At 42.4% G+C, this 11,627-nt stretch overlaps 1 protein-coding gene and 1 long non-coding RNA gene across 2 annotated transcripts; one reads left to right on the top strand and one right to left on the bottom strand.

The window, feature by feature from the left end:
* Window positions 1-1,336: 1,336 nt before the first annotated feature.
* On the bottom strand, window positions 1,337-2,730 carry LOC118120178. Its single transcript, XR_004698186.2, has 2 exons — window positions 2,411-2,730; window positions 1,337-1,631 (listed from the first exon to the last, which is right to left on the bottom strand). It is a non-coding gene; the product is annotated as an uncharacterized LOC118120178 (long non-coding RNA).
* A 1,777-nt stretch (window positions 2,731-4,507) lies between these two features.
* nfe2l2a (nfe2 like bZIP transcription factor 2a) lies at window positions 4,508-11,442 on the top strand. Its single transcript, XM_035174171.2, has 5 exons — window positions 4,508-4,756; window positions 7,726-7,995; window positions 8,216-8,308; window positions 8,396-8,593; window positions 9,797-11,442. Exons 1-5 carry the CDS (start codon window positions 4,718-4,720, stop codon window positions 11,060-11,062), a joined length of 1,866 nt encoding a protein of 621 aa, XP_035030062.1. The 5' UTR covers window positions 4,508-4,717; the 3' UTR covers window positions 11,063-11,442.
* The last annotated feature ends 185 nt before the right edge of the window (window positions 11,443-11,627 follow it).

The raw sequence follows: 11,627 nt of genomic DNA, 5'->3' as shown, positions 1-11,627 counted from the left end.
GTTTTTATAGACCTATAATCTGGATTGTTTCTCCTTTGCCAACTCTGGGTTTTACATTTATACATTATAATACAATATATTATTAATTCAAACATGGAGTTTATTTTATTGTGATCGAAGCCTTGTTTGGATCATTTTTATTCATAGTTCTCATTGTGTTTACATCTTTTCCTGTCTTAATATGCTCTTTGCACTTTGAGCTGCATTTTATACAATGAAAAGTTCCATACAAAGTCTTCATCTGTAACCATCTTTGTTGCTTAATAAAAATAATAATTACACAGATGTTAAAAGGCTGGTATGCATTAGATTAGATAAGGACTAGATCTGAAATTGTTGGCTGATAAAATTATTGGTTGATTAAACCCTCAGACGATAACTATTAAATAAAAGGTCAACTCATTCGAAAATCTCACCATGAATAATGCCAACAATTCCTGGTTTTAGTTTTTTCAACTTGTAGTGAGGACACATATTATTGTCGCTGTATATTTTCATATGTATATAATAACATATTTTTCACATCTTTCTATGTTAAATATGCTAATGCATTATCTTCGTTTCATTCTAAAAAGAGCTTTAAACATAAGAAAACAACTGCCAAGACAAAAAACGAGCAGCTCCTGAATGCACCAGTTTACCTGTTTCCCAGGATGCTTTGCGGCGTGCGGCTGGGTCACAGACGTTATAAAAAGGGCTGGTTGCATATTTTTCATTGAGTAAGGAATTTAAAGCCAGTTTGTAGAGTTGTAAAGTGGAGAAAGTAGAAATTCAACTCTTCTAGTGTTAACACTTGAGCTGCTCTACAGGAAAGCAAGTCCAGTGCACAAAATAGATTTAAACAGATAAAAAGTACATTATTAATTTAATCAGTTTTACATTTTTGCTAAGTGTCCACCCTGTGTATTGTATATTTAAGTATTATCTTGTATATTTAAGTTAACATGAGCTTAACCTCAGGTAATAACATATCTATTGTTTAAGACTAATCCCCTTATGTCTGCCACATATTTAAGCCATAATTGGTCTGAGTCACTTAAAAGCAACATCATCAAAGTGTCAAAATTCATCACGTGTTTGTTTTCATTTATGGGTACATTCATAAAGAGAATTGAGAGTAAAGTGATTCAATGGGACTTCACTGTTTACCTTCCTGCCTCACCTCCAGGGAGTCACCTGACACGCATGTCTACTTCTTCCATATGGCACACAGCAATGCTCTTAAAGTGAGATTTCACTCAGAGTCGCAGTGCACAAATGATGAGAAACAGTGCTGCTAAACTGTAGAATACAAATGATGTGTGGTTGGATTATCAAAAAAAGACAGAGACTGTGATAAAATGCTTAAAAACAGGGAGGAAACTTTATTTGAAAATAAAAAAAAAAGGCATTTGCAAACAAAATTCATCAACAATCATGCTGTAAATTGAAAAGTCCCGATGTTTGACGGATCTTATTTTCCACTGGTTCAAAGCATTAACTCCCAAAACAAAGTTCTGTAATGCACTGACTGCAGGCAGCTAGAGTCTGAGTGTATCACAGAACTTTATTTGGAAAGCCACAGTGCCACCTCATAGGTTTGTCCTTGTGTCGAGACACTTATCCTCCTCCTGACCGGGTGCTCCTTTAACCTGCAGTAAGAAAGGGGAAACAGGACATCCATTTTGGATTATCTTCTTTCTTTACTTGACTTTAACACAAAATGTACTGCACAATTGTGCAAGAAGACATTCCCCCTATAGAATGAGACCGGTTAGAGCAGAGTGCTAAATGTAGCCGAGACTTGAATGCTTGGCTTGTGAGTGGGCCTACAGGGAGGCTCGCTGTAGAGCAGGTAAAGCAGACCATATGGAGACTTTTTACACGTGTGTCAACTCACTACAGCAATTATCCAACGACTTGATACCATTTGTGATTGTTCAATAATAAATCCTGCAGTGGAAAAACATCCTAAAATATATCCACTTACCTCAGTAAGCACGACCATCTGGATGGTTGCAAAGTTAACATATTAACCAATCTCTACTCGAGCTGACATGAGTGAAGTGTCCAGTTTGGATGATCCTACTTTAAAGGGGGTTTTATTTCACTTTTCTACCAGCGTGTCATCCATTCTACCTGTTGAGCTTAGTCAACTTTGTGAATTGAACAGGCCCTGCATGGAGGGTGAGTGAGCTCAGCATGAAACAATGCAGATGGATATGATCGCAATGTGGAAAAGTGCTGAGGGCCAGATGAGCTCCTCACTTCTGTCACCTTTTGAAGGCAGCTGCTCTTCAACAGCAGTCAACTTTGTGAGTGCAGCACAAGGGAATAAAATGACACCCCATTACGAACATGAGGGTCACAGTGATCGTGCAGCAGAGGTGATATGAAGCAGGAAAAGTAAGTTGTGCAAGTCATACTGTACCTGGGGGAGGTATGGACGCGTAAGGGGGAGCAGCTGCAAGCCAACACGAGGGGGGCAAACAGTCTGGAGGATTTAAAAAAAAAAATGCAAAAAGCAGAGGAGCTTGATCTGCTGCTGATCCACCATGGCTGGGTTCATGGTGCAAACCGCCCGGATCGTGTCGGTGGTGCGGGACTTGCAGAGCTGCTCTGGTCGGTGAGGTGGTTCACTGCTGCCGCTGCCGCCGCCGCCGCTTCCACCTTTTTCTTCTTCTTCTTCTTCCCCCCCTCGGTCCTGTGCAGTTCACTATATGCAGCTGGAAGAATGTCGACGTGGAGCTGCCAAACGTGAACGCGTGATCGTGAGCGCGCACGGGGGAGACGGAGGGAGGGAGGGAGGAGGGAGGGAGGAAGGGGGAATGGGAGGGGAGTAGAGTCGAGGCTTTTTTGGTGTAATTTCACGCAGTGGCACAGTCGAGCTGCACTTCAGTGTGAGGCTCTCCACACATACGTGTTATGACAGACTCAGCCTCTCCGAACACACTTTAAACTGCAGCTGGATCTGACGCACGAGGTGTCACAGTGGACCAGGTTTGATCAACTTCCCAAGATTCTCTCAAATAACTGCAGCCTGATCTGTGAATGACTGAAAGCGAGGCCATTTAAAGTTTACAACTGGCCTGTCCACCAGTGTTCAACGTATTCGGAATACCTTCCCTCCAGCAAAAGCAACAGTACCACAATAGAGATGTTGCAAGCAAAGGCCCCCAGCATTCAAAGAACTGAAGTGCAATCAACAAAATGTCCTGAAAGTACCAAAATTTGAAATATTCATCAAGTGTTAGTGAAACGTATAGGCCCACTATAGCACTAAGTAACACTGTTAAGAAAAGTGTTAAATAAATAAAGTTATTATTATCACTTTACAAGATATAACTAAATTGTTGTTTCCTGATACATCCGTGTTTGTATAGCTTCAATTTAGTAGTATTCTTACTACGAATCATTTTATTGTCATAGTTTGTCGGTTTGGATCATTTGATAAACCCATCATGTGTTTTGTCTGTAAAATCTAAAACTCACCTGCATTAACTTAACGGTATGTTGTCAAATAAATGTAGATTATTAAGTAAAATGTCAAACATCTCCTTCTGAAATGTAAAGGAAAGTACCTCAATCAAATAAACTATTAAAATATACAGCTATCAAAGACGGTGCTTGATAGAAATGACATATCTTATTCTTAAGCGCAGTTTCGAGGTACTTTAAATACTTAAATACTGTCACTACTTTCTGGGAAAACTGTACTTTTTACTTTTCTACTTTTATTTCACAGCCGCACTCTTATTTGTTATTGCCCATGTTAAGATTTTATATATAAAACAATATACATATGATCAATAACTGAAAATAACATGGTGCATATGTATACAATAAACTAAAGAGCAGTTAAAATTAGCTCCATCTCCATTAACTACAACATTGAAGTGCTCTTACAAGTAAATTAATCAATAATAATGATCCTAAATATGATAATAATTACAGAGGGCCGATCTGCAAAAAAGTACTACCGTATTGTTATTGAGTATTGTCACACTGTGGTACTTGTACTTCTCGTACTTCTCGTACTACTTCCCCCCCTGAGTGACTTGTGACTTTTCACGGGGCATTAGGGCCCCAGGGGCCTCCAGCTCCACACTGGTCTTGGTCACCAGCAGGGGGCGCTATGCACCAAACGAAACCCTAAAGATGACGGAGTTGAAATTTAAATGGAAACGTAGCTTTAGATTTATTACGATTCATGAGCTCGTTTATTGGCAGATAGAGACTTAATACTGCTTCTCATATAAAATGCAGACAACAATAGTTTTCACTTAGAGTAACAACCAGGACTACTTTGTTTTATCATTTCACTTTATTTGTAATCACCTGTGCGTTCATGTTTAGGGGTCGATATATAAACATGTATATATATACAAATTATGTAAATATGTTGTGTAGTGTTTTTATTTGGTAAGAAGCCTGCTTCCTGGCTGCCGTGTGCGCTCGGCCCAGCGGGCTCCACAACACATGCACACACCGCCCTCATCTCCAGCCTCATAGGCCGGAGAGAGGGGGACGATCCCGGCTGCGCAGCTCGGTGGGCAGGGCCTCGGCTTCCGTGATGTTCATTAGATTAAGAGGAAGCAATATTTCCCTCAGCTCAGCTGCTGCGACGGACTCTGTAGACAGACCCGGGACCGCTCGCCATTTTTAATCTAGCGTTTGGGGAATAACACGCACACGTTTACCGGCCAGAAGGCGTCTCTTCGCGGCGGGACAGATCTCCATGATGCTGGAAATGGAAGTGATGCATCCCAGCCAACAGGTAAACGCGCAGTTTGTCATAAGGGGTCATGAGAGGAGGTGAAGTGGCTGACACGGACCTGCTGACTGTCTCATAATGTGATCTGATAGGGAGACAGCTCAGGTAAAAGTTGTATTCTTAAATATCTCTCACCAGTATAAAGTGACAGCCTGGTTATAGCCCAGATCAGACATTATTATATAACAATAACAGCTCTGATATAGACAACACCATAATAACACCTTGTATTACAGGGTTAAATGAAGATATATCTAGTTTGCGCCTCTTTCTGTTCTGCTAGTCATCAGTAACTCAGTAACTAAAAGTCCTGTTAGAATGAAAAACAAAACAAACATGACTGATTATTTCTTTCATCCTGACAAGTTGGGTAAACTCAAAGAAAACTCTCTGGGTTTTTCTCGTAAATGCCCCCCCCTTCCTTCCCCTCCTTCCTCTTCCCAGCATGTGACCCCATGTCTAATACACACAAGCCAGTGCATTGTGAATGATTTCTTGTAAAGACCGCACTGTTTCCTCTGTCCTCGCTGTTTGTTTTGAAGTTATGTATTTTATCACATGTCCCGTCGAAGAACCTTGTAATCGCAGTGTTCGTACAAACCGAATGAGGTGTTGATGATTCTTCCTTTACTGGAATCTGATCTGAGAAATGGACGTACCTAGTGGACTGAGGAGACCCTGAGGGGGTTGTTTTGGAACATGTGTTTCATCACCTGTGGTCATGGCTGGGTGAAGGTGTAATAAACTCAAGCCCCACTTGAGGCCCTTTCTTCATTTTAGCTGAAGGAGAGGTAAATGAACAACCCACACTTGAAAGCAAACACACTTTTGTATCACTCCTCTATCACACCCAGAGGTTGGCTTGTTTTCAACATGTTCTGTGTCTCTGTGTTTTTTCCCTTTTACATATATGGCTGTTTGTTGCCTTTTCCAGAGGTCTCGGAATTCCAAGTGATATTCTGAGCTTGTTTCCTTGTTTTGCTGCCAGTGCACAGGTCTTGTGACATCCGCATCACAGATACCATACTGATAACCTGATCTCATAGACACACCCACATTTACACAACCTGTGTGCTGTTGATACTGAACATTAGCAAAAGTATAATTTTGGTTACGTGACATCGTTGTATAACGGCTCAATCAATGACAAGTGAAAGGGTGTGATTGAACTTTCCCTGGGCTGGTGAAGGACCATTTTTAGATCGTTGACTCGTATGACTGGTCTGATGAGCTTATGAGGCGTGACCAAACCAAACAGGCAATAAGAGTGTTTTTTCATTCGTGAAAACACAGGTGACACGTTTGTGGTGTGTGGTGCTCAGATATCCCGCACGGACATTTCAGGGCACTTCCTCATTCCGGCAGAAGCCACAGTGTCTGGCTTTGTCCTCACCTCTGTCCGTGGGTGTGATTTATTGCAGGCGGCCTTAGTAACGCATAATCCCTCAGCGGTCATGCCTCTGATGCAACACAGAGGCAAAGAGGGTTAGTGGGTTCTTATTTTCCAGTGACACAGTAGACGTCACAAAAACTGTCAACAGTGTCTTAAAATACATACTGTTTGCTGTTATCATCATTATTATTATAGATCGTCAAGGTTTACCACTCGCACTGCTTTTCTGGGGTGGAAAACTTCCCCTCTGTTTCACATCCTTTTTTACTGTGTCTTGCCTCCCACAGCGCACGTCTGTTACTAGCCATATGACTGCTTGAGGCATGATGAAGTTGAGGCCATTTACCAAAAAACCTGAGGAACAAACAAGTCACATGCTCAGACATATTCTGATGAACCAGTGTCCCGGGTTTATGCAACATCCCAGGGCCTTGTGAAATGGTTTCCTTCTGTAAATAATTAAAAGAGCAGAGGAAGAGACCGACACAGTTTGTCTTAGACATTCTTGGTTTAAAGACAAAAATAACATGACAATAACATTCGGCCCGGGAGGGAAAATAAACAGGACATGTTATTAGAATATTGTCAGAGTTGTTAAGTTTGCTGTGTATTAACATTCTGTTATGGAGGGGGCTCTCAATTATAAGTGTAAACACTAAATGTGACTTATTTACTTTGAGGACAAAGCAAGGAATACAATAACAATACAGATAAATATAAGGAAACAAGGTTTGTAATTCCACCCAGCAACAGATATGACTTTAAATAATAAAGCATCGAAGCATCGCAGAATAATGAAAAACAAAACTGTCGTAAACTATAACGCCTCTGCCATGGCCCAACAGTTCCCTAATGGAACCACATTTAAATTCACTAGATCTGGATTTCTATGTGGATTGCACACTAAATATCAAATTGCACACTAAATATCAGTCCCCTAAACATGCCAGATTTTTTCCTTCATCAATTATTCTCTGATAAACCAACGGAAATGTTGAAAAATGCCTTATCTCACAATATTAAAGAAAGGGGGAGAAAAATAAAAATCTTTCACAAAATCTTGTGCGTAATCCTGCTAACTAACAAACAAACTCAGATGAAAACATAACCTCCATTTCGAAGCTAATAAACCTATAACTTCCTGGTTTTATAAATGTCTTATAATATGATATGAGTGTTTGGGGTTTAACTTTTCTTCCTTAAGATAACTTATCTGTAACACCAAGGCACTTGGGCAAATTAGTTGGATTGTGATGAACAAACTCACACCTCGGTGTAATCAGATGGGCAATGATCTCTTTGGTAAAGGGTATCAAGTGAGGCTACTTGCTGGTGTGAGGTGGCAACAGGGGAAACAGAGATGTTGATCTATTATTCATGCAGCTTCTCCCTGTTGACATTAGTGCTAGTGCTGTTGTCAGTTAACAGACACTGAGGGACAGGGTGTGGCAGGTGCAGCAGCCACGCTTCACAGCAGGGACGCTCTCCCTCACTCCAGTGCCGCTCGCACTCTCGCTGCAGGGCAGCATGGCTGCAGCTCTGAACTCCCCTCAACTGATCCGTGGTTCTCTCTCCCCAGGACATGGACCTGATCGACATACTGTGGAAGCAGGACATTGATCTCGGAGCCAGGCGAGAGGTGTTTGACTACAACCACCGGCAGAAAGAGCATGAGCTGCAGAGGCAGCGGGAGCTGGAGGAAGAGAAGAGGCTGCATCTGCTCCGGGAGCAGGAGAAGGCCCTGCTCGCTCAGCTACAGCTCGATGAGGAGACGGGAGAGTACATACCCCGCCCGCTGCCTCCCGGCACCCCGCTGCAGTCGGCTGTCACACCTTTAGAGGTTACACAGGTACGCACATTTATTGCTTCATTACTCAGAGGTGGTCCGCTCCCACCACATGTGATAGGCTGTGGCTGTGTTGTAGCTAGGTTACCACAATATCCTGTGACGGCACACAGGTGAGTCTGTATTTGCATCTGTGTATTCTGCAGCAGAAGAGACCTGAGCTCTATAAATATAAAATCAATCTGTGGTATATTAATATTATTTGCCTTAACCTGTTTTGCAGAATGTCAGCTTCACAGAGGAGAATGGTGATGCCATGTCGTTTGATGAATGTTTACAGCTACTGGCAGAGACGTTTCCTGTAGAGGAAGCTGAGGTAAGAATATTGACCAAGTCATTTCCACACATTTCTAGCTGTTAACGCACTTTTGAGTTGGAACTGAACACTCTCACACTCTCGCAGGACACTTCAGTTTGCCTGGACACAGCTGCTGTGTCAGTGCCCAGCAGCAGGAGCAGCGTGATGATGTCCCCGGAGCAGCCCCCTCTGCCACCAGCCACCCTCTCCCCAGGTCCGATACCGGCGCCGCCACCACCACAGAGGATGTCCCTGGATTTGGAGCAGGCCTGGATGGAGCTTTTGTCCCTCCCTGAGCTGCAGGTATAATACATGGATTCTATTGCCTCAATGGCACAGTGGTTTGTGTTGTTGGACAAATACCCAAAGAATGCATCAACGGCAGGAGCCCTGCAGCAGGGGACAAACATGTTTTTGTGTGACCTATGAGAACGAGGTCTCACATATGTGGAGCTCATACCACTGTGATTATGTTTCATTGTTGAGACCTTCTAGAGCATTAGGGAGGTGGGTGCTCAAGGTATGATCCGGTGTTTATGGTTAGTAGCCGTAGCTTCATTTAGCAGAGCTAGGTGAAGGCAGAAAGGTGGAGGTTTGTTCGTGGTGGTTTTTCATTCGCTGCCTTATCAGTTTCGTTTCAAGGTAGCTCGTATTTGCATTAGCCGGTGGGTGGAGTGTTTATGCCATTTGTAGCCTTGACCTCTCACTGCGTTAGGGAGAATAAACCTCAAATATGACCATCAAGCGGCCCTGCGTTAGTTCTTCTGGCAGGCTGCTGATAAGACACATGTCATACAAACAAGTTTCTGTTTTTAGAAGCTGCTTTGTGGAGATAAGGTGGTCGGTTAACTTCACAACAACACTAAGCTAGGAGACTGGTATAAGTGATTACTGAGCTATTTCATCAAATGGATATTTTAGTTTGTCGTGGAAATCACACAATAAATCAGAGGTTCTGTCAGATGTCTGTCCCTTAAAATAATTTGACACAGCCTATCTTTTTACACTTAGTTATGTGAAATAACAACAAGAGAAACGTCTTCGAAAGATAATACACATGTTTACAAAATATATTTTTACCATGTCAACACAGAATACCATGTGTATCATGATAATTTGACTGATCTGTCAGCTGGAAAAAGTACACAGCTAAAAATACCCTGGATCTCACTGACCACATCTTTATTGTTTAAGCTTGCTTGAAATGGAATAAGGCAATTTCAACACAAACGGTAAATCCCAGATTATAATATTTGGTTCTGAATGAGATTAATGGCACTTCTTAAGTTTGGCACGTGGATAATGGGGTCAGTCTGAAAGCCTGTTACACAAGAAGTTAAGTTTTTGTGTCAGATCATGAAAAGCAAAAAGAGCAGTGTACATGCAACCACAACACATGTAACACACACAGCTTCATGTTAAAGTCCTTGTATCCCACTAATCACAGCAAACTTGTACTGTCATATGTTGATTGTATTCAAAAGATTCTTCATCTCTTTCTTCTAGCAATGCCTGAACATGCAAATGGAGGACACACTGGAGACGACCACTTATTCTCTTCCAAACAGCCCCGAAGTACAGAATCCAAACTTCACTTTTTACCCCATGACCAATCTCGCAGAGGGGGAAACAAACAGTTTAAATGCTTGTCCTGCAGAGTTCATCAATACATTCGATGGACCTGTTCCCACTGTGGCTCCACCGGACAGTCTTAGCCAAATTGAGGTGAAAGCTCCTGAGTTAAATACTAACTTTGGCGCAGAAAGTTTCAGTGACATATTTTACCCCAACCCCATCCTGGAAGAAAGCAGCAGTCAGCAAGGCCTTGAAGGAAATGAAAGTTCAACCATGTCTGATATTCCAAACAAGCCTTCCTTCACACCCATGGACCTTTACAGCCTCTCGCCCGGAGATGCATTTGACAGAGGCAAACAAAATCTATTGGCTGAAATGCCAGACTCAGATTCAGGCATCTCCTCAAACACAAGTCCAAATGCTAGTTCACCGGCAAAATCTGCATTCGGAGATGGGTCCTATGATTACAGTGATTCCGACATGGAGGAGATGGACCACAACCCTGGAAGCGCAGAGTCCGACTACTCAGAGATGCTCTCGCTAAATTTCCAACCAGATGATCTTCAGACAGTAATTTCTCTATCCGCACCGATAGGGCAGCCACACCTGCGTCATGAGAAGAAACCCAAACTATACAAGACAAACCTGGCGGAGGAGAGTGGCCACAACAACGTGCCTTTCACCAAAGACAAGCAGAGGATGTACTCGGATGTGCGTCTCCCCAGAGACGAGCAGAGGGCCAAGGCCCTCAAAATCCCTATGAGCGTGAGCATGATTATCAATATGCCAGTTGACGACTTCAACGAGATGATGTCAAAGCACCCAATGAATGACGCCCAGCTGGCCCTGGTCCGAGACATACGCCGCCGCGGCAAGAACAAAGTGGCAGCCCAGAACTGCCGCAAACGCAAGATGGAGAACATAGTGGGCCTGGAGGGCGAGCTGGACTCACTGAAGGATGAGAAGGAGCGTCTGCTGAGCGAGAAGAGTCAGAACATCACAAACCTGAAGGAGATGAAGCAGCAAGTCAACAGCTTGTACCTGGAGGTCTTCAGCATGCTGCGGGACGAGAAGGGGAATCCCTACTCGCCGTCCGAATACTCCCTCCAACAGTCGACCGACGGCAGCGTCTTCCTCGTCCCTCGCGTTAAAAAGACTCTCATCAAGGGCGAGGACAACTACTTGTCTCCCATGTAATATGGTACTGCGTTAACATAGTAATACTATGCAATAACCTTGTAGTCGCTCAGCTTTAAAGTATCAGTAGCTCAGAACTATTGTATAGTTTTCGTTTACTCCTCTTGAATGTGTAATATTTTTGATATTTTACTTTTGTACTCTGATACGCTCACAGATCCAATATTGTATGTAAATATACACTTACTCGCATTTGAGATTAACTGTTACGTGGTATTTGTGTGTATATATATTGTATATATATATATATTATATTCCTGTATGCTAATGATTGTTTCAATCATTGCTACCTATATTTTATAACTTTCCACTTCATGATTTGCTGCCCAGGTTTTTTTCTTTTTTATTTCTCTGCTTTTCAATAAACTATTCCATCGCTATATGGTCTCCAGTTTCCTGAGAAGAGAACATTGTGTTTTGAACTGCAACCACAGCCTGTAACAGATTGATGCCAGATGGATGTATAGCATAAGAAATGATTACATAACTTACCACATGTTTAAGTGAGGTTTTCGACTCGAAGGCTTTACCATATAGGAGCATTGAAGCAAGAATAAAATGAAAC

Source organism: Hippoglossus stenolepis, chromosome 13, assembly GCF_022539355.2.
Source record: "Hippoglossus stenolepis isolate QCI-W04-F060 chromosome 13, HSTE1.2, whole genome shotgun sequence".
In the NCBI taxonomy this organism is placed as follows: domain Eukaryota; kingdom Metazoa; phylum Chordata; class Actinopteri; order Pleuronectiformes; family Pleuronectidae; genus Hippoglossus; species Hippoglossus stenolepis.
Note: the sequence above shows the minus strand (reverse complement) of the source record. Positions and strands in the feature narration are given on the sequence as shown.